General features: G+C 47.2%; 1 protein-coding gene and 2 long non-coding RNA genes across 4 annotated transcripts in view; 2 read left to right on the top strand and 1 right to left on the bottom strand.

Annotated features, from left to right (window-relative positions):
• The first annotated feature begins 323 nt into the window (after window positions 1-323).
• Window positions 324-3,466, top strand: LOC117881026. The gene is made up of 3 exons (XR_004646664.1): window positions 324-798; window positions 2,569-2,681; window positions 3,245-3,466. It is a non-coding gene; the product is annotated as an uncharacterized LOC117881026 (long non-coding RNA).
• Window positions 3,467-8,771: 5,305 nt separating this feature from the next.
• LOC117881100 lies at window positions 8,772-20,522 on the bottom strand. Its single transcript, XR_004646688.1, has 2 exons — window positions 20,364-20,522; window positions 8,772-14,081 (listed from the first exon to the last, which is right to left on the bottom strand). It is a non-coding gene; the product is annotated as an uncharacterized LOC117881100 (long non-coding RNA).
• A 111-nt stretch (window positions 20,523-20,633) lies between these two features.
• VSTM4 (V-set and transmembrane domain containing 4) overlaps window positions 20,634-22,475 on the top strand; it is a 62,410-nt gene continuing 60,568 nt past the window's right edge. For both annotated transcript variants that reach the window (XM_034775844.1, XM_034775845.1), the window contains exon 1: window positions 20,634-20,777. In XM_034775844.1, the coding sequence (XP_034631735.1) occupies window positions 20,723-20,777 (55 nt within the window). In that variant the 5' untranslated portion in view covers window positions 20,634-20,722. The remainder of the gene's footprint in view (window positions 20,778-22,475) is intronic.

Below are 22,475 nucleotides of genomic sequence, written 5' to 3'. Positions count from 1 at the left end.
CACTGAAGCCAATGGAGTTTATATGTGTAATGTAATAGAACTAGGTGAAGTATAAATATACTGTAATATGACACAATTCACTTCATTTACTCAGTCTGACTAGAGGAGCAGTGTTGAAATTATGCTGAAGAGAATGTACAATAAATAGATGACCCTCCTCTGTGACTCACTTAGCCCTCCCTTCTTTGTGCTGTGTGTGCATCTAGGCAAATGTCCAAGGAGGAGGAAGAATGCAAACTTCGGGCTGCTTCTGCACTGACTGTGCAGATAAACTCCCACTGATAACAATGAGAGCTCGGTGAGCGTAATGGCAGCCCGAAGAGGGCTGGGTCATGTGAGCGAGAAACAGCACCTTCATTTTGTTCAAATCCTGCATCTCCCATTCTTGGGCTGCCCCAGCTTATGCCCTCTCTTGTAATTGCCCCAGAGGCTAATGCAGGACCACAGAAACAAAAAGGGGACCGGACTGCCTGAGCAATCAAAATCCTTTACAGTGAGAGCCGTAAGAAGCTCAATCTATTTAATTTATCCCAGAGAGGTTGAGGGGGTGACTTGGTCACACTCTGTAGCCGAATGCTGTTTAATTTAGCAAAGGTAGAACGGGATCCAGTAGCTAGACAAATTCAGACTGGAGGGAAATTTTTAACAGTAATTGTTATTAACCATTGGAACCACTTACCAAGGGATATGGTGGATTCTACATCTTATAGAGTCTTTAAATCAAGACTGGGCGGCTTTTTCTCAACCAGGAGTGATGGATTTGATGGATGAAATTCTATGGTCTGAGTTATGCAGAAGGTAAGACTAGATGTTCTTTTGGTCCCTTCTGACCATTAAAAAAAAAAAAAAAAAAAAAGTATCTATGAAACTGAGGATTTGTTGCCAAAACACTAGTTTTTCACATAATGAAGGGGGTGAGCTTATATATTTTTTTTAAATACAGACATTTCCTTTGTTATTTCTATATGTTTGCTTTTAAAAATGCATCTCAATCCCAACATAGATGGTATAAAAGCAATAGATTTCCTTATGTTAATCCAGTGTTTGAGAAACTCCTGGTGTTTTTAGAAGATAGTGTCCACTAGTTGAAGCCCTAAATACACATGGTAAATTAGGTATTATGAGACCTAATATGAATAGAAATGTTTTCACGAGTTACTCAAAAGTAAGTAATAACAGTGGGCTTGATTCTGCATTCAGTTACCTCCAGTTACTTGGAGTCACTCCACCGAGGTCACTGGAATTACTACAGGGTAAAAGTGGTGGAAGTGGGAAGAGAATGAGGCCTATTTTCTTTTTATTGAAACAGTCCCTATTTAATTGAAAAATATCAATATATATTAATATGATACAAGTCACTCCAGTCTGACTAGTGGCGCAGTGTTGAAATTGTGCTGAAGAGAATGTACAGTAATGCATGACCCTCTTCTTCTGTGCTCACTTGGCCCTCCCTTCTTTGTTCTTTCTCCAAGCCTGTGTGTATCCAGACAAAAAGACAGTCTCCCTTTCCCCCCACTCCACCAACTTTCATACTTTAAAGCAGTGTACTCTACTGAATTTGGTAATATGCAAGTAATTTTCTAAAAAAAATATTATCATGAAGGATTCTATTATGCAAGCGTTGCTCAGGAGAAATTCCAACTGACCTCAGTGGGAATTCTGCCTGAGTAAACATCCCATTGAAGTAAATGAGACTACTCTCACCTGCTTATAGTTAAATTCGTAAGACTTTGCAGAGTCAGGGCCTATCCTTTGAAAGGTCTTTCATTAACTCTCGAAGGTGTGGTTAACAATACAGGTAAAGCTTTTTTAAATTATTGGGCCAGATTTGCTCCAGCCCTGGTATATCACTTTGGTAGACCTATTCTTACTCTGCAAAGGGCTGGGGGAGAATTCACAGGCTCTGTGGATGGCCACAGTACGTTGCCACCTCACAAGCCCCAATATAGAGAAGCGTATCGGGAATGAAAAGGTGCATATCATGGGCGAGAGGGGCTGTCTCCATGGCACACAGCACTGTGGAGATTCTGGCTGGTGACATAGCTCATTGGGAGGCTTCCAGAGGCTATGGTACATTAGAATGAAGCAGCTCTAATTTACCCCAGAGATTGAAGTATAAATTACATTTCAAGCATGCAGGAGCCTTGTCTTTCAGTAAGTGTTTTGAATGTATCCTACCTGTGTGGTTAAATGCCGACACCTCCTTTTGAAAAACTGTTAACAGAAAAAAATTGGGGCCAGGGGGAATTCTGATATTAGTTCCAATGGTGTAAATCCAGAGTATCTCTGCCAAAGATTTACACAGGTACTTAAGATCAGAATCTGGCCCAGGGGATCAGAAACTAAACCCTTTCACACATTTTATTATCCCACCAAATGTGCAGTCGTTTACAATGGAAATAGTGAAAAAGTGCTACAGATTTTATTCATTAGTGGGACATTACTCACATTTCATCTTAAAACAGTAGTGTGCACATTTTTTAATTACAATGACTAATAGAGCATCTGCTGTGTTTTGCAAGTAGGCTGTGTTTCAAGTATGGTTTTGATTTTATTTACTTTCCTAAGGTTACTGCTGGACAAGGCAACTATAGTTGTAACATGCAAATGGATCAAAGGAACAGAGAAGGTCTCCCTGTATTATGAGAAACATGTGTTTTGACATGACACAGTTGCAGCTGGTAAGCAGAATGCTAAGATTCCCAACCTTCACTCAAATTACTCCTTCTCAGTTATTATATTTCTCTACCCTAAGGCCCTACCACATAATTACTGTATATTTTAGTGCATGCCCCATGTACTACTATTTTTAAAAAGATAGTCTCCCTTTTTTCTCTCTCTATCAACTTTCATTCTTTACAGTAGTGTACTCCTCTTAGAAAATTACTTGCATATGCTGCAGCTTCTATTATGCTTATTTACTAATGGTCATGCTACAGTAAACCTAGTTTTTCCTTTTTGGTCAAATTGCGGATTGCCAATTTACTGGCAGCCAGACAGGAGTCTGCCTGAAAATCAACCTATTGGAGCGGAAACGTGGTCACTACAAGGTTTGATAAAACTGCTGACGTAAAAAATAGATTTTTTTGTTTTATAAACAGATATTTCATAGAATCATCAAAAACAGATATAAAATAACTCAATAGACATTTTTCCCCTGACTAGTATCTTTCCCCTGAATATTCCATATAGGATCGCCTCATTGCTTTGTCCAGCGGTTTTACACCAAGTTTATATCTTGCAGATGTACCACCTTTTGCTGTATCACTGCCAGAGCTCAAAAACTAAGCAGTGACAGGCTGGGTCAGTATTTGCATAGGAAACCTCCAAGGAACACCTCAGTAATGCAGGAAATAGCGGTGGAAGCTAGTAGGTGGCGCCCTTCTCTGCAAATCACTGCGGAACCAATCCCAGCCTGACGTTAGAAGGTACTATGCTGCTGGAGTGCTCCGTACCAGATGAGATGTGAAACGGAGGCTTAATGGCCTGTGGGCGTATTGAGTATTTAGATTGGTGGCAGCATTGCTTTGGTTAACTTGTGAGTCCCAAAGTGTTTAATCTTTGAATGTTTTTAAGGACATGTTTAATGCTCCTCTGCAATTGCCTCAACACTTTCCAATCACAATCCTGTGTTTCAGTTATTTATGTCTTTGACAGACTTTAAATATTTGAGTTGAAGTTTTCCAGGCTTGGTCTCTGCACCAGGTTGGGGGTTTTTTGTTTGGAGAGACTGAGAAAAACTTGTTCAGCTGTTTGAAATGCTGAGAGTTTTGCCAATAGTAACATTTTTCTGACTAGTTTTGTGTTTAACAGCTTTAGCACCATCATGGCTGGGGGATGGCACTTGGAATTTGTCAGAGGAACAGTTCAGAGATCAGAGAGGTGTCTTATACTAACCCCATGAAAATCCATCCAGATTAAGCCAATTTATAAGACATGGGGGGAGCGGAGAACACACCTGTATGTGTGCAGCAGAATTTGTTCTATTCTTGCTCTTAATTCTGTGATAACCCTGCACATACTCTGCAGCCCCACTCTGCCTACTGCATCACATGAAATGCTACATATAGGCTAGAGCTCCAGACAGGACACAGGCAAAGTGGATCTTCCTTGGGGGAAAGCAGCACATCAAAATACCTTTTGGCCTAGGTATAGTGGGCTGGGAGCCAAGACATGGTGCATTCTAGTCTCACCTCTTCCACTGCGCAGTATAAAGAATTCTGCGTACTTCCCAACCCTCTATTATTGAGCAAGTCCTTAGGAGGTAGGCAAGTACCTTCCCCATCCACCTTGAAGATCAGATTGGTAACAAAACACCCTTTTTACAGATAGGGCAGATCTGAGAGTTTATACAAAGTCACCTGTGACAGCCCAGTTTTGGGAATGGCAAACCCACATCTCATCTACATAGCCATACTGTTGCTAAGAAAAGAAAAGAAAAAAAATCTCTAATGTGTGTGCTTGGCTACAGTACAATTTGGCTTCTTCTGACCACGCAAAGCATCCTTAACAAAGAGCACTTGAAATTCCTAACTCTGTTCCTTTTTTAATAGGAGTTTTCCCCCATCACAAGGTAGCTGGTCCCTGTGAGCAGAACTGGGCCTAATGCCCAGATGTCAGAGCTGGTGAGCCCAATCCAGCCAATTAAAAGGGGCTGGACTACACTGGGGCCAATAAAGGGCTGCCAGAGAATAGGAAATAGGAGATGGAAGGGGGTAAGTGGGACAGGCTGTGCCTGGGGAAGGGAAGCCATGGTGGAGTGTAATTAACGCCTGTTGTGGGTCCCTAGCACAAAGGGTCAGGTCCTTATGGAAGCAGCCCTGGGGCTACTGCTCCAGGAAGGGAGCAGAGCTGACTTAGAACTGGGAAGCTGCCAGATTCAGGTGTGCGGGAGACCCTGGAGGGGTGGCCCTGAAGCCTGAGAGAAAAGAAATGAGCTGAAAGACATATAGCTTTGCTTGACTGTGTTAAGGAAACTGGCTGTGGCAGTGAGTGTTTGGAAGCTGTTCAGAAGTCCTGCCTAGGGACACCTCCCATTTTTCATCTTTAAGGAGATGAGGAGACATATACAAGATACTGCATCTGTGGTTTTACAAAGGAGAGAGCAAATCAACTCGACCTACCTTACCAGCCTGTTTTTTCCCCCCTAAAGGCAGCTATTACACATCCTCCTCCATGACATGTGCAGACTATGTCCTGAAAAAGAAATATACCAATAACATTAAAACCAAATGAGTAACATTTCCCTGTATTCAAAGCTGTGGTGAAATGCTTTAAAGGGACCAGAGGAGAATACAGAAGGGAGGAGACTTTCAGATCAATTAATCAGATTAGAACTTCTATAGGGAGAAGAGAGACAGTGGACTGGTTCATAAGTTTGCTTGAGAAATGCAGGGAAATCCAAAAGAAGGAGAGAAAATGTAGTTACAGTATAAAGCCCTTTCAGTTAATGGTAAAATTCCTATTGACTCCAGTGGAGAGAATGTAGATCAACTGAACAAGCAGGAAGCAGGCAGAATAATTACTTAAGGTGGTAAATGGGTTTTAAGCAGGAGTGCCAGGATGAAACCAAGCAAAGAAAAATGCTCTGTCTGAGCTTCAATCTGTTGGACTGGGGAATTGACTTTGAGGGGAAGTGGGGCATTATTTGGAGGGGTATTTATAATGGTGCTGGACCAAGTTTTGGAGAATGTCTGCTAGCACTACATATTACATTAACATTTCCTGGCACTTTAGGACTCTTTTCATATAACTTTCTCCAACGTTAACCATCTGGGCTGAAATTTGCTGTGCTAGGTGTCTGCCTTAGGTTGAATTATTTTGAAAAATTTCAACCAAAATGATTCAGCCAGTCCTGGAAGCGAAGCTAGGGAAAAATCCATTTTTTTTGCCCATATAAAAAAGCTTCTGGGGACCTTTTCTTTGAAAATTCTAGCACCCGCATGCTTTAGAGCAGGGGGAGTAGCCTTTGTGTCAGCAATGTGCCTTTGCTGTCCCTGTGAATTTAGCCATGTATTACACCTCTGAAAAACAGCAGCTTGCACATGCTCAGAAACTTTTTGGATCTTTGCAGCTAAAAGCTCCAAGCTGCAGTGAGCATGCCCCAGTCTGCCCGGGCAGGGCAGTGAGCAAGACTTTGCCTGAAATTACAGCTCTGCTGTGGGGCGGGGTGGGGCAGGGGTGAGCACTGGAACTGAAAGCAGGGAGATGTCTCTCCTGTGCTTTTAATGCTTCCTGCTGGGCTTAGGTAGTGTGGAGGAGGAAGCTGCATGATCTGAATGCTGAGGGGACAAGTACCAGACCTACAGGGGGGCAGGGAGTAGGTTAGGACAAGGAGCTAGGAAGGGCAGAGACTGAGACTGAGACTGAGACTGGGGGAGGGGAGGAGACTAGGAGTGGCTGGGCAAGGAGACTTGGAGCTGGGCGCAGAGGAGACTGGGACCAGTTGGGCAAGGAGAGTGGAAGTGGGATGAAAAGCATGAGGAGTGGCGAGTAATTGGCTAGGAGAGGAGAATGGGACAGGCACCGGTTTGAGAAGACTGGGTAGAAGGGGGACACAACAAAAGAATCTGTGACCACTATAGCACACTCCCCTTCCAGAGTGTGGAGTGGAACCCTATGTTCCTGAATGTCATTCCTCTGCTGTCAGCAGATATCTGTAAAACCTGTCGGCATAGGGTCGCTTCCCCTTCTAGTTCTGGTCCACACAGAGGATGACAACCTACTATTTCTATCAATTACTCCATTACCTGAAGTGACAGACGTCCTGGTGAAGGATCAAAAGGTTCCAGCCCTGCTGATGAGCCATGAGGGTGTCGATATGTTGCCATCTAAAGGAATTTCTGTTTTCGCAGTTTGCTTTAAAAAAAAAATTTTATATATATATATATATATATATATATATATATATATAGGAAATGACACACAAACCTATGTTAAAAGAATATTGATAAGGAGACCGAGTCAAGCGCTTAGAAACTAGGAAATACCAGAATTGAGGTTGCCTGTGAAACCTTAATTTGTCCATGTAATGGGGTTCACTCACCACTCTGGTGCCTCCTGACAGCTGTCATGGGAGTTAGCTCTGCATTGTAGTGCACCCTCTTCAGGTGGTGCCATGCTGCCGTCACTCCTGTTCTAAGACCAACATCTCTCCAAGGACTGCAGCATCCTCTTCAACAACACAGCTCGCCAGCTGTGCTACACTCTGTGCTCCCCACTTCCAGGGGACACTATCACAGTCCCTTAATCTAGCCACTTCCTCAGTGGCAAGTGGGGGCAGGGGAGACCCGGGCCCACCCACTACTCGAGGTCCCAGCCTGGGGATCCTATAGATGGCTGCCACTTGCTGCGCCCCCTCTGACTCCTCTGTAGATTTCCCTGGGCCACTTCCCCACGGCCCCAGCACCCTCTTTGCCCTTGCCCTGCCAGGCGCTGTCTTTAGCTCCCTGGGTCTCTGCTATGTCCAGGGTGCTAGCAGCCCTCCACCTGCAAAGCAACCAGTCCTCTTTAAGCTCCAGGGAGTAACTGAAACTGTTCTGTTCTGCAGCTCTTCTTATATGGGCCTGCCTGGCCCTGATTGGCTGCTCCTATAAGCCCTTCAGTGATTGGCTGCCTCCTGCGCAGCCTCCCTAGGACTCTATTAACCCCTGAGAGCCCAGTGTGGGGCAGCATAGGCACTGACTTCCCCTCTTTTCCATGGGTGCTTGACCCCCCCCCACTCCACCCCTTCCATGAGGCCCTGCCCCGCCCTTTCCCACCCCTGCCCCGCCACCATTCCAACCCCTTCCCCAAAATCCCCACCCCAACTCCGCCCCCTCCTTGCTCTATTCCAACTCCTTCCCCAAATCCCCGCCCCCGCCTCTTCCCCACCTCTTCCCCTGAGCGCGCCACGTTCCTGTTCCTCCCCCTCTCTCCCGGAGTGTGCCAACGCTGCCAAACAGCTGTTTGGTGGCGGCTGGGCGGGAAGCACTGGGAGGTAGGTGGAGGAGTGGTGGCGCAGCACGCTCAGGGGAGGAGGAGGAGGTGAGGTGGGGGGTGAGGGGAGCTTGGCTGCCAGTGGGTGCAGAGCACCCACTAATTTTTCCCTGTGGGTGCTCCAGCCCCGGAGCACCCACGGAGTCAGCACCTATGTGGGGCAGGTGCTCTATCACACACCCTCTTGGGTGTCTGCATTGTGATGATTACATACTGCATGACTGATTACATACTGCCTTAAGTGCCTGGTCCTATTGATCCTATCAGCCTGAGCCGGTGCACAGGATGGACCTGCTCCAGGAATGAATCAGGGTTGTGCAGTGAAGGAGGCTGTTGTTTGTAGGACCCCTCCCTGGTTTGTTGTAGAAGTAGGGAGGTGTGCAGTGACTGATTAGGGGATTGCAGGGCGAGGAAGGAGGGTCTTATGGTTAAGGCAGTTGAATGGTGCCCTGGAGAATTGGATTATGTCTCCTCCATTGATTACCATTGAGCGCTCATTCCCTAAGTGCCTAAGTCACTGAGCAGAGCAGTGCCTAAATACCTTTACAGATCCAGCCCAGAGTCTCCTAGCCATCCAGGGATGGTAGAAAGTGTTACTTGCAGACGCTGTAAGAGCTTAGCAGCAGCAGGGGATCCAAGCAGGGCTGGCTCCAGGCACCAGCTTGTCAAGCAGGTGCTTGGGGCAGCCACTCCAGAGAGGGGCGGCAGGTCCAGCTATTCGGCGGCAATTCGGCGGACAGTCCCTCACTCCAGCTCGGAGCGAAGGACCTTCGGCCGCAGATCGCGATCGCGGCTTTTTTTTTTTTGGCTGCTTGGGGCGGCCAATACCCTGGAGCCGGCCCTGGATCCAAGAGCACCCTGAAGCCACAGTCTGAACCGACCCATTATGTGTGCATGCTTTCAACCAAAGGAGAATGAACTGTGGCCACAAACTCTGCAACTCCTCACAGCCAGGCATTCATAAACCCAAAAGGTCAGGACGTTGTTCTTATTCCAAGTCCTAGACATATCTGATCAGTCTACACAGTAATGGTTCCTACAGTATGCACTGCACACCTTTGAAATGGAGGAGAATGCCTCAAAACTGGGATAATTTCTTTTTAATTAACAAATAATAATTGTCCTCAGCCCTTCCTCTGAAGACCTCAAAGCGCTTTACTAGCACTGACTAAATAATTCTCACAACAAACCGGCCTCTGAGGTAGATAAGGGATGTAGGGATCTTTCCATCATGCACTGAAGTGCAGTCAGTTCTGGGGTGGAGCGCAGCAGCTGTTTACTTCCTAATGTGCTGTGTAATGTTGCTATTCACTGTTAAAGAAGGACACTTACCCAATTGAAGTTGCAGGGGAGATAAGCAGGATGTAATGATCACAGTAGGAATTTGGCAACAACCCCCAGGTTAAGACCTGCTCTTAAAGAAAGCTTTTATGTGTGAGCTTTTATAATCACAAGTGGTCAGGATTTTACATGTCATCCAAAAGGCAGCATTTTCAGCAGCACACTAAAACCCGTCCGGGCCATTTGTTCATTAGTGATTCAGAGGGAGGAGTACCACCAACTGATTCACCAGTAACACTTCCTGAACCTCATAGGTGGTCTCGCATCCAACTACTGACCCAACTGAACCCTACTTAACATACAAGGGCAACCGCATCACAGCACCACAGTTGTTTGAAGAAAAGCATTACTTAGAAACAGCAGGTTCCTGCTACCCTGAAGCATCTGTTTTCTCGTTAATAGCTGCCAGAGTTCAGAAGCGCCCTTCCTGGCTGGCAACAAAGCCAAGTGGATGGTGGGCACCTCTGCCAGGGACATTCCTGAAGCAGAGAAGGCTTCCCTGCTTTTCTGGTGACACGTATAGGGCCATGCACTGCGTGGACACTTAGCATCCTGTATGGAATGTTTTAAAAAATGCAAAACAAACCACAAAGCAGTAGGATTTAGTCTTAAAACCGAAGGCTACAGAGAGCAGAACGAGACCGTCAGGAAGGCAGTGGAAAACAGATACATGGGACTGAATGTCTTCCAACTCTGAGCAGGACAAAGTCGTCGGAGAGAAAACTGGATTGTTTCTGAGAGCTACCGGGAAGAGCTTAATGTTTCTTCCATGGGACGTCCAGTGCCTTCACAGTTCCACCAAGGGAAATAAAGTCATCAGTCCATTATATTATAGAAGTTGTACCAACTACAAAGTCTGATTTTAGATTTCCTCCAAACTTCCCTGAAGGGTCATGGTTTTAAGAGAGCCAGAGATTCTATTCGGAGCTCTCTTTAAATTAAAAAAAAGGGCAGGTACTGTCTTGTTTCAAGAAACATATTTGGATGAGGAGGATTCTAAATGTATCATAGTTCTGTGGCTAGGAGGAATGGCACATGATTTATAGGTGCCAACACATAGAGGGATATATGAGTTAGCAGAGATGGCTAAATAGATTTGCTTAAAATGAGAAACCTCCTTCTCATTTTAATCTTCACACAAAAACCTGAGAACCAAAAGAATTCACTTTCCTATTTCTCCATTTGTACCCAGCTTGCCTGGCTGGGTTCCAGCTGAATTGGAAAAGGTAGGGCAGAAACACTGTGAAAGAAGGTCTTCTTGTGGTATTTCTGGACCAAACAGAAGTAGTTAGGACCAGCAAACTCACATGAGAGCCCTGCTCTTGTGACATTTCCAGCCCATACTTGCTAACCCAAAAGGTTCAGATTAGAGATGGACTGGAAGCTACAACAATGAATCCTAGCACAATGCCCCTCATACAGCAGGAAAGTTGGGATCCAGATCTGAATTTGGTTGCTAGGTCAGACCCATCTCCTGTTCAAAATCTTCCAGATCAGTATCTGATCTCATGGATGTCGAGCTGAACTGAACCTGAACTTGTGATCTTTTGACATTAGCTCGTCTCTTGTAGCAATATGGCCGTTCAAGGGATGAGTGTGAATACACTGATATGAGCTCTCAGGTGCAGAGACAAGCACCAGCTATCCCATCTAAGGAGTACAGTGTCAGTCTAACATAGTTTTAGAGGCAGTTTGAGAATTTCTTAGGGGTGACAGTCTCCCCATGTGGACCCAGCCGCAGTGATGTTCCCACGCTCACACCCCGAACCCGTCAGACTCCTGCCTTCTACTTCCTGTTTAAACAAAGAAAATGCCCGTTTTATTACTTCCAAGCCCTACTCCAGTGTCAGGTTGCTTTTGGGCCACCATGCCCATGGGGTTGGACATGCAAACGCTCAGCTTACAGGTTCCTGCCACAGGCTCTGAAGAAGTGCCTAATATGGTTGATCCATCCATTCCCCACCAGTATTCAGGGTGTTTGACACCTTCCCAATGTTAGGTGGGGGGTCTGGAGCCAAGGAATGGGCTCTGCACTTGATGTATGAAAGATTTCAAATCTGCAGGTGACGTTGGCCGAACTGTCTCCAGCAGTGAATCTTGCAGATCTACCATGCCTGTGCACCCCCACATTCAAGAGCATGTTGGAATGGTTATTTCCTGGTGGCAGATAATTTGGCACCAGGACAATGTAGTACACTCTCTCTCATTTAGCACACACTGCTCATGTTAATGCTCTCAAGTTAACTGCTCTGTTATGCCAGTCTATATGGACTTCCCTGGGATCTCTGCGGGTTTACACTGGGGTAGCCGACAGCAGAATTTGGCATGGTTTTGTCAATATAATTTTAAATGGGAGAGCCACTTATTGGGAATGTGTGGCCAGAAACTGATTTCATATAATGTACTCAGCAGGCCTTGGAATCTGTCTTATGGTGACACCTCGGAAATCACCTGCCAGAAACAAGAACAGCTAGAAGCCCAATATTAATTTCTTTGTGCAGCTGAGATGTAATTAGAGTGCACTGTTTATAGGACCTTATATCACAAAGCATTGAAACTGCTCTGTACCTTTATATGGAGCTGAGGAAATGTCTGTGTGCATGAAAGTTTCATTCGGTACAACTTTACTTGTACTGAATTAATATAATGAGTGTAAATAAAGCATAGAGAGTATCTGATATGATAGAAACTCTAAACAGACTTGCAGAACTTACCGAACCAGATGAAGGGCAATCTCTTCTTTCTGGAATTTCAGCCCAGCACTAATGACTGGTACGCAGAGAGCAACTCTGCCTCAAGAACTGACTCTAATCAGAAACACAGAGAAAATTCTCCTGCTGTTCACAGTGACCTTTAACCAGAACCTTTTCTAACCAAAAATTACAACACGTTAAACATTTTTTCCCAGACTAAAAACTCGCTCACACTTGATGAAAAAAGAACTTGGAAGACTATGTGTAACAGTGCCAGTGACACCTGCCATAACAATACCAACATTAAGGATTTCAGCTTTCTAGAGAAATATATCAGTGTCCACCCAAAAAAAGCAATGCCACTCCAAGCTCTGAAAGTAAAGAGGAAAAAACTGTGTCCATCCCTGGGTAAAAGGAAAGACATGGCAGAAATGGCATCATACTATCTAGCAGCATACCACCAGATCAGAAATGGACAGTAACAACAAATGAGCCCACGCAAAAAACCCAAACTCAGTATGAAGCCCCATCCTGGGCAGATTGTACCCACCTGTGACAGAGACTTGAGGCTCTCACCTTCTGGCAGCCCTGGTACAACCTGTCATGTTGATGCAGGATTGTTACCTACAGCAGTTTGTGGAACTCTGGTGCTCCATGGAGAACTTTGCTGGAGATCTGTGGCAGGTGGTCACATATAGTGCTGGCTCCATCTCCTGTTTCCAGTGGCTTCTAAAGATGTCCAGACAAAGAGGAGCCTCCCTGGATGCCTTTAAAAGCAGCTGGAAACAAGGAAAATGAGCCAGCCTAGATGTCTCCACCAGCAGCCGCTGGAAGCAGGAACTGCCCTCAGGGTCTGATTAAAAATAACTAACTACTTTTCCGTCGGAGTGAGTGCTGTATTAGCCACAGGGACATGGTGCAATCACAAATGGGAGAGGAGGCATTCACAAAGCACTTTCCCTGTCTGGCCCTTGAATGTGGGGTGCAGAGGAAAGGCTTCCACCATTTCCTTTCAGAGACTACACCATGCCAGGATAGAATTCTCAGTTAGGACATTCTTCCAATTCCTCATTTCAACCCACTGTGGCTACTTCTATCCGCTTGTACTGCCCTAAACCATTTCTTCCAACTATTTCCCATCACACAGGCTATGTGAAAACCTCAAAGCCTGAGTTTGCATCCAGATCCAAACTTTTCTGAAGCTCCAGGGTTTTAAGGTTCAAACTTTAGTTTGGTCCATTCCACAGGGGGGAGGTTGTCTCTCACCCTGGCTGACCCCAACGCACCACCGAGCAGGCTGAATGCCATCCTGCCAGTCCATCTCTGAACTGCACCCCCCAAACATGCTTGTGCTCCACACTGTTCACTTCCTCCCCCTTGCGTCCCATCCCGACACCACCTGGAGGGAACCTACTGTCACCTGTAGAGGGTGAGGAGACCCAGTAAGCCAGCCTGTACTCCACCCTAATCCCACAGCTCGCTGGGGCTCTATGCTGGTGGAACCTCCATGGACCTGTGAGCACAAGCATGTAGCATAGTTCAAGGACTTTCCCAACACTTGCTCATTGTGAGGCAACAGGGAGACCCAGGCGCACATCTGTGCAAAGTGCCCTAGGTTGCAATCCCTTTTCCCCGCTCCTCCAGAACCTCCTGCTGAGTTTCTGCTGCACTTTTCCCCATACCTGCTTGTATTTGCACACCCCATCCACGGCCCCACAAAGTCTCAAGACCTTCTCATCAACCTCTTCCTGAGGCTGGCCAAGATGGCCATCCACCAGACCGGGAGGATGACACTTGACTGGGAGGTGTGCTGTGACCATGGGGCCTCTTTCTGTTCTCTCATGTCTCTGAACAGAGTTTCTCTGGGAAGTGTACACTGGCTCCTTGGACTCCTTTGAAAAGCAGTGGATGCTGTCCAGGGTTCTCTGCTCAGTCTCCTCTTCTGGATCCCTTGTTTTGTCTCTGGGGCCTCACTCCTGCCCATTTTTTTTTCATTCTTTGACCTCCTGGAATCATTGTCTCTCTGTGGTTCCTCACCCTCAGAGGTAGGCCTTCATCTTATCCCAGTAACTGCAATAGGTACGGGGTTTGGGGGCGGGAGAGGGGAAACAGCTGTGAAGTTCAGAAGCAGATCCAAACTCCCCCAATACTTGGCAATGTCCCAAATCACAGGTTTGGCTTGGCCTCATCACTGATCACTAAAAACATTCATTCATCAACTGGACACTAGTGGCCATGGGAGGTGCTGCCCACACTGACTTTACAATCTGCCTGGAGTAAGAGGTGGCACAGAGCTGTATGGCTCCAGGAGCTTCACGGAGCATGCTCACCCCAGACCACAATGTGGGTAGCCCCGCTCAGGCCCTTTTATTCCCCCAAAACAGGGTCATAAGGGAAAGCCACACAACCCTGCTCACAGCGACTGAAATCGACCAGGGCTCTGTGGAAGCAGGACGGAGATTTTGGGAGGGCCACAAAGAAGGTAAATAGGAAAAGCTAGACTGAGAAGAGCAGCCAGTGGGAAAGGGAGGAGGGGGCAAATCCACCCCTCTGCAAAGGATTAGCAGAGCAGGAGAAATGTGAATAGAAGCCCTCCCGCCCAGATAGCTAAGGAATTTGAATAGCAGCTTCTCCAGGGAATGAGGGCTCCAAACTGGGACTGAGAAAAACATTTGATCTGAGTCAGCTGCCCCAGGAAAGTGCTGCGTAGGCTCTTTCCCGGTTAGAACAGACCCATTCTGACAGGAAACAGGCCAGATAGGTGCTGCCAAGGCGGCAGAAGCTGTATCTGGAGGGTTGGAGCCTCAGCAGGCACGCATCAGCATATGGAGCTATGCCAACTTATGCCAGGTCAGATCCCCACTAAGGGAAAGTCTAATGCACACCCATCAATCTCACTGGGGACCTGTCACCTCTGTGTGGCTACACCAGAATCCGACTCCGGTGGGAGGCACAGAGATGTGTGAAAACATTGTCTCAAAGCAGAAAAAAATCTCAATTGCCACAAAGGGATCAAGAAAAAGAGACGAGGGGTTAGGCCGAGAGATATGTATTGTATAAGTGCAAGTGTTCACCCAGAGCCAAAGCATTTCTATACCCGTCAATGATTCCTCACAACCCTAACGTGCAAAAGCTTTTCACAGTGAGTCAGTGGCAGAGACAAGAACAGGACTCAGGAGTCCAGAATCCTAGTGCTAGTCCCTGGCTTTCTAACCACAGGACTGTGCTGTGTAATATCCTCAGCAAGGTCTGCATTTTATGGCTGATGTCTACCTCTGCAATGGCCCTACTGAACCCCCTAATCCAAACAACCCCCAACTTTGGGGGATTTAAATATTGCCATCGATCATGCTGCCTGAAGGGCTGGGACAGCAAGGTTTACATTGCTCCCTGTGGAGATTTTGGGTCACAGCCCCTGCTTAGCCATTAACCTCAGCCCCACTGATGCCATGGAATCAAAGTCCTGGAAATTCTCATTAGGTTTTTCATTCACCATGAAAAAGGGGAAGATTTAGATCTAAAGATCCCATTGAATTCCCTGTGTATTAACTTTTTGTAATGCTAATTCTAGTTCCTCTATGCTCAGGACCTTCCTGCCTTGTAATTCTCTCTGGTTTGCCACCAACATGGGGTGTTCATTTGGGCAACTATGCTGATCTACTGAGATGGCAATTAAGGCATATTCAGAGCATTGCTGAAAGAACCAGACTGGCCAATGGCCCAGCCAACCACGTAGCACATTAGTTAGCCTCTTCGTTTTCAGTTTAAACCAATTTTTACCGAAAAATTCCCAGGTTTTACAAAAAATATTATTCTTTTTTTTTCACCAATTTTCACCCTTCTTTTGTATCATTCAAATATATAAAAAAATAACTTGTTTTATTAGGAAAATACAATACATTGCATGAGATATATGTATTACGATAATACATTAGTCTGTGTGTATATACAAAGCTGCCTGTTGAAGTAAGGTTCTGAATTAGTCTAGATACACACACTAAAGAAACAGGCACGCTCGCAAGCTCTGAAGGGTGTGTGCATCTGAACATAGTGATGAATCTCACACCCACCACGTCCACATTTCAAGCAGATAACAATTTAAAGATGTGACACATTAAAATGGGAAGAAAACGAAAATCTGTATCAGAATATGTTTCAGAACACAAGGAAGTATTCGAAAGTTTTAAAAAAATAAGAAGGAAAGAAAAGGATGAAGTTGAGAGTACGTGCTGCACATGGTGTGGCCCAATTATTAAATGTAAATATTTATAGGCTAATCGTTCTAAGTCTACAACAGTAAACTGTTTATTCAAATGAAAAGTTTTATTTGGGGATTAGGGATATATTGTTTTCTTAAATTCACAGGTGGCATTGTGTTGGGTTCTGTTTTAGTCCTGCAGCAAACCACACTGATGAATGGAATTCAAAGCATTAATCTGAATACTTTCCTCCCTGTCTTTCTGTCCACCAAAATAAACCCTGATATTTACCCAGAAAAATTATTAATAGTTTTTTTCACTGATTTTCACCTGTTTTTGTTGTGGTAATAAACTGAAAAATTCACAGGAAAAATTAAATAAAATACAAACTGAAAACAAAGGGCCCTACACACCAGGGACGCAGGCCTAGACCCTCAAAGCTATTTAGTTCAATGGGAGGTAGGCACCTCAATGCCTTTGAGGATTTAACTCCTGCAGTGACCCTCACTTCCCAGCAGCCTTGATGGAAGTTAAGGGCACTCGGGAATTGCTCAGCACATCTCACGGTCAGTCCCTCGAGGTGCCCAATTTTCATAAAACAGACACGTATTGCCTTGAGTAGAAGATTTTTGGCTCAGGCAGGGAGCAGCTAAATCAGTACTAATTACCCTAAGCAGGGAAGCGGGGATTCCAGCGGGCTTGTATCATGCAAGCGTCACATAGGTTTAACACTAACATTTGATGTAATCCTGCACAACCGGCAATAAAAGAATTAACTGACACTCCATCCTTAGAGGTTTTTAAGGCCTGGCTTGACAAAGCCCTGACTGGGATGATTTCATAGAATCATAGAAGATTAGGGTTGGAAGAGACCTCAGGAGGTCATCTAGTCCAACCCCCTGCTCAAAGCAGGACCAACACCAACTAAACCATCCCATCCTGGGCTTTGTCAAGACGGGCCTTAAAAACCTCTAGGGATGGAGATTCCACCACCTCCCTAGGTAACCCATTCCAGTGATTCACCACCCTCCTAGTGAAATAGTGTTTCCTAATATCCAACCTAAACCTCCCACACTGCAACTTGAGACCATTGCTTCTTGTTCTGTCGTCTGCTACCACTGAGAACAGCCTAGCTCCATCCTCTTTGGAACCCCCCCTTCAGGTAGTCGAAGGCTGCTATCAAATCCCCCTCACTCTTCTCTTCTGCAGACTAAATAACCCCAGTTCTTTCAGCCGTAAATCATGTGCCCCAGCCCCCTAATCATTTTTGTTGCCCTCCACTGAACTCTCTCCAATTTGTCCATATCCCTTCTGTAGTGTAGGGACCAAAACTGGATGCAATACTCCAGGTGTGGCCTCACCAGTGCCGAAAAGAGGGGAATAATCACTTCCCTCGATCTGCTGGCAATCCTCCTACTAATACAGCCCAATATGCCATTGGCCTTCTTGGCAACAAGGGCACACTGCTGACTCATATCTAGCTTCTTGTCCACTGTAATCTCCAGTCCTTTTCTGCAGAACTGCTGCTTAACCAGTCGGTCCCCAGCCCATAGTAGTCATGGGATTCTTCCATCCTAAGTGCAGGACTCTGCACTTGTCCTTGTTGAACCTCATCAGATTTCTTTTGGCCCAATCCTCCAATTTGTTTAGGTCTCTCTGGACCCTATCCCTACCCTCCAGCATATCTACCTCTCCCCCTAGCTTAGTGTCATCTGCGAACTTGCTGATTTAGTTGGTGTTGGACCTCCTGAGGTCTCTTCCAACCCTAATCTTCTATGATTCTATGACTGTCTCTGCCCCATGCCATGAGGCTGTTTGCTCCAACCCTCCACTCCTAACTAACCCCCAAACCCAAAATCATGGTGCTAACATGCCGCTTACTGCCGTCACACTGCTCACTCTGCTGGTATGTGAGACCCCTTTCCCTGCACTGCGGCTACCATCTGTTTAGACTGTAAGCGCTTCGGGGCTACTCTGCCCAGCGCCTAGCACAGTAGGGCCCTTAGGCACTTCAAGACTAAATATGATTACTAATTGCTAAAAGATGTGGCCCAAAGAGCTTTAGATTGTGTGGCTAAAAATCACTTCACTTTGCAGACTACTCAGCCATGGTATCTGCGCCCCCTCTCCCCCAGCCCCCTCTCTTCCACTGAACTCAGTAGGAGTTGAGGGTGCTCAGCATCCAGCAGGATTGGGTCCTTAGGGTGGAATCTGGTGATTTTTTTTTCCTATTGAGCCAGCTGGAACTGCTCCTCTCTGGTTGGCACCGGCATCCCTCCATCCCCAAAAACGCCTTCAGAAAAAAATTCCGGCCCTCTTTACTCATCACTAAGCAGCAAAAAAGGGGGCGAGACCAATCTTTCCCCCTTTGCAAATTGCCAGGGCTTGCCTCCCAATGAGCCTCAAACTCTTCTGAGATTCTTTGTATCTAGGGTTGCCAACATTCTAATTGCACAAATCCGAACACCCTTGCCCCATCTTCTTTCCTCTCTGCCCCTCCCTCTGCCTCACCCCTTCTCTGAGGCTCACTCCATCCCCACCTCCCTCTGTCACTCACTCTCCCCCACCCACCCTCACTCACTCACTCATTTTCACCAGGCTGGGGCAGGGGGTTGGGATGTGGGAGGGGGTGAGGGCATCAGCGGAGGTGTGAGCTCTGGGGTGGGGCTGGGAATGTGGGGTTTGGGGTGCAGGAGAGGCTCTGGACTGGGGGATGGGGCCCAAGGGATTTGGAGTATGGGAGGGGTCTCCGGGCTGATGTGGGGATTGGGGGGGAATGGGCTCTGGGCTGGGGTAAAGGCTCTGGGCTGGGGCCAGAAATGAGGGGCTCAGGTTTGGGAGGGGGATCTGGACTGGGGCAGGGGGTTGGGGGGGGAGGGCTCTGGCTGGCAGTGTGGGCTCTGGGATAGGGCTGGGGATGAGGGGCTTGGGGTGCAGGATGGGGCTCCAGGGTGGGGCTGAGGGGTTTGGAGTGCGGGAGGGGGTTCTGAGCTGGAGCATGGGAGGGGTTTTGGGGTCCGGACTCCAAGCAGTGCTCATCTTGGGTGGCTCCCCACAAGTGGTAACATGTCCCTCGGCTCCTAGGCAGAGATGCGGCCAGGTGGTTCTGCACGCTCCCTCTGCCCACAGACTTTGCCCCTGAAGCTCCCATTGGCCTCAGTTCACAGCCAATGGGAGCTGCTGAGCCGGCGCTCAGAGTAGGGCGGGGGCAGTGCACAGAGCCTCCATGGCCATCCCTCCGTTTAGGAGCCGAGGGACATGTCATCACTTCCAGGGAGCCTCATGGAACCAGGTAGGGAGCCTGCCAGCCCCGTGCAACCAGACTTTTAATTGCCTGGTCGGAGGTGCTGACCGGAGCCGCCAGGATCCCTTTTCGACTGGGTGTTCTGGTCGAAAACCAGACACTTGGCAACTCTATGGTTGTAGCACAGGAGTTCAAACTTCAACGCCTGGAGCACCTCTAGATGCACAGATGGACACTGTCACTCCCCCCTCAACACAGCATGCAAAGCTACATTGTCAGTAGCCACTGTAAATCAGTTAAAGAATGTCCAGACAAAAGGATTGCACCCCAGGGGTTGTCCGTGATATGCAGGAGGTCAGACTAACTAGTACCTTCTGGCCATAAGCTCTATGAACTTATCTAAATCAGTGCAATATCTATGTGGTGAGAAACCCTAAGAGCATCCTGCTATACCAGACAACTTTTAGAGATCATCTTCGAATTGAGGGATCACCGATGATGATACCAGACAAATGATCAGTTTGATCATTTTTTTTAGACATTTAGGCCTCATCCTCAAAGGTGTTTAGGAACTTAACTGCTATTGATTTCAAACCAAAATACCTTTGAAGGTCCATCTGGGCAGGTGACCAGATAATAAATGTGAAAAATCGGGACAGGGGGTGGGGGGTAATAGGAGCCTATATAAGAAAAAAACCCAAATATCGGGACTGTCCCTATAAAATCGGGACATCTGGTCACCCTAGGTGGGAAAGATTTCAAACTCTTCCAACAGTGGAGAGAGGGCTGGAGGCAGAAAAACGCCCCCCTCTCCCTCTTCCAAATACCGTGGTGCCAGCAGGGAGCCTCAGCTGTGAAGGGAGCTCTCCCCAAACCCTTTGCGCCCTGGGAGAGCAGATCCCCAGTTACCCTCCGCAGAGATCCGATTCCTCCTGGGATGGTTCCGACAGCCACAGCTGGAGCTCTCCGCTCTCTTCCCCCACCCGACACACAGAGCAGCTCCCGGGGGAGAGATCCCAGAGAACTCCCCAAGGGGACTGGAGAAACTCCATTGCTCGCCCAGGCTAGCAGGAGTCGCTGGGAGGGGGAAGGCAAGGAGAGCAAGAGGAAAGAGGCTGGGATCCGGGAGGAGGGGAAGGGGACGAGTCGGGAGGAGGAGGGGAGGAGATGGAGGGGAAGGGGAGAAGGAGGGAGGAGAGAGGAAGCGGGAGGAGAGGCGAAATTCAGGCTGGGAGAGAAAACAGAAGGGTCCCTGTGCGCTGTGGGCGATGCACCTCCTGGCCTTGGCCCTGGCCGCCCTGCTGGCCCAAGCGCCCATCCCAGGTAAGGAGCGGTGGGGAGCGGGGGCGGAATCTCCGCGCGGCTGCCTCGCCCCGGCAGCGGACCCCTGTCCCCCGCGCTGGCTCTGGGAAATCTGCGTCTCGGGTTAAATAACTGGGGTGTGCGGGGCGCTTGTTCAAGGAGAAGTTACAGCCCCCTTGTGCTTTGCCCCGAGCCCACCCCGCGGACGGCCCAGGAGAGGGGGGCCCCGCCGCCCCGAGACGTGCACCCCGTGGCCGGGCTGAATTCGGCCAGTTTCTTGGCAAGGTTTTCGTTCGATCCCCCAAGCCCGGCCCGCTGATCCGACTCCTGCCCCGGACCCGCTTGTAACCCGAGCTGGGTCCCTGCGCTTTCGCAATCAATTCTTCAACGCTCTCTCTCGGGTCCGGGCAGCTTTTGCTCCGGTCATTTCAGACCCTGGAAGCTGTTGCAGATACTCGGCCCTAAACTCCAGACAATGCGTCAACAACACCAGGAAGAAAAGGAAAAGACACTGAAAGAGTTAAAAACCCACCTCCCAACCCCGATTGTAGTTTGTGACGATTGTCGCTTTCTGTTTAACGGGGCAGGAACAACATACAGCTCACAGTATTTTTTTTTAAAAAACCATTACCCTCTTTACTAACCTTGTACCGTACTAAAGCTGCAGGAATTTTAAACCTCTAGTTTACTTTGTAATAGGTTTGCTGCTAACTTTTTGCATTTGTCTCAGCTTGGGCAATTGAAACTAGACTTGTCATTTTGACTTCTCTACTCAGTTCCACTAACACAAGCCTTGGTTGCTTCCTGCAGAAGGGGCGGGAGGATTTAATAAAAGATCATGTTTCCACTGAATTTAAGAATAAACCATGAAAACATGTATTGTCTGACTAGAGTTGAATCTGTAGCAGTGAGAGATTTGGGGGACAATTTTCAAATGCATCTAAGTGATGTGGCAGCCTAAGTCCAATGAGAAAGTCCATAGACTTTCAATAGACTCAAAGTCCCTTTTGAAAATGGGACTTAGGCACTTTTGTCATTTTTACCGGTGCCGTCTATGCTTCCCAGACATGGGGTTCACCTGGGCACTGCTGATTAACAAGAATTAATATTCTGATGAACACACCACTCCAAACCTGAACTTCAGAGTTTGTGGATATTCCAAGGAGGGATTTTTGTTTGTCTGGCTGAGAGTTCTGGATCTGCATCTGCCTTTCAAAGTTTTGAAAGCTGAATGGAGGTTCAGGCCAATCTCTGGAGCTGGGCTGAGAAGTTTTCTTTAAGAGAGGGGCTCCTTACTGGTGAAACTTACAAACATCTCAGTCCAACTGAAAACATCTGGTTGGTTGTTGTGATCTTTCTTGCCATATGCTAATTATTTTTATTAATTATTATTATTATTTTTAAATGGAGATATCCTATCTCCTAGAATTGGAAGAGATCTTGAAAGGTCATCTAGTCCAGCCCCCTGCCTTCACTAGCAGGACTAAGTACTCTAAGTGGGCCCCCTCAAGGATTGAACTCAGAACCCTGGGTTTAGCAGACCAATGAGCTATACCTCCCCCCCCAGGGGTATGAAAAAAACACTCCCCTGAGCGACATAAATTTGCCAGCACAAGCCCTCATGTGCACAGCGTTATGTCGGCAGGAGAGCTCTCTCCTGTCGGCATAACGCAGCTACACAAACGCTTTTACAGTGGCACAGCTGCATTGGTACACCTG

The sequence above is a fragment of the Trachemys scripta genome, chromosome 7 (genome assembly GCF_013100865.1).
Source record: "Trachemys scripta elegans isolate TJP31775 chromosome 7, CAS_Tse_1.0, whole genome shotgun sequence".
Classification (NCBI taxonomy): domain Eukaryota; kingdom Metazoa; phylum Chordata; order Testudines; family Emydidae; genus Trachemys; species Trachemys scripta.
Note: the sequence above shows the minus strand (reverse complement) of the source record. Positions and strands in the feature narration are given on the sequence as shown.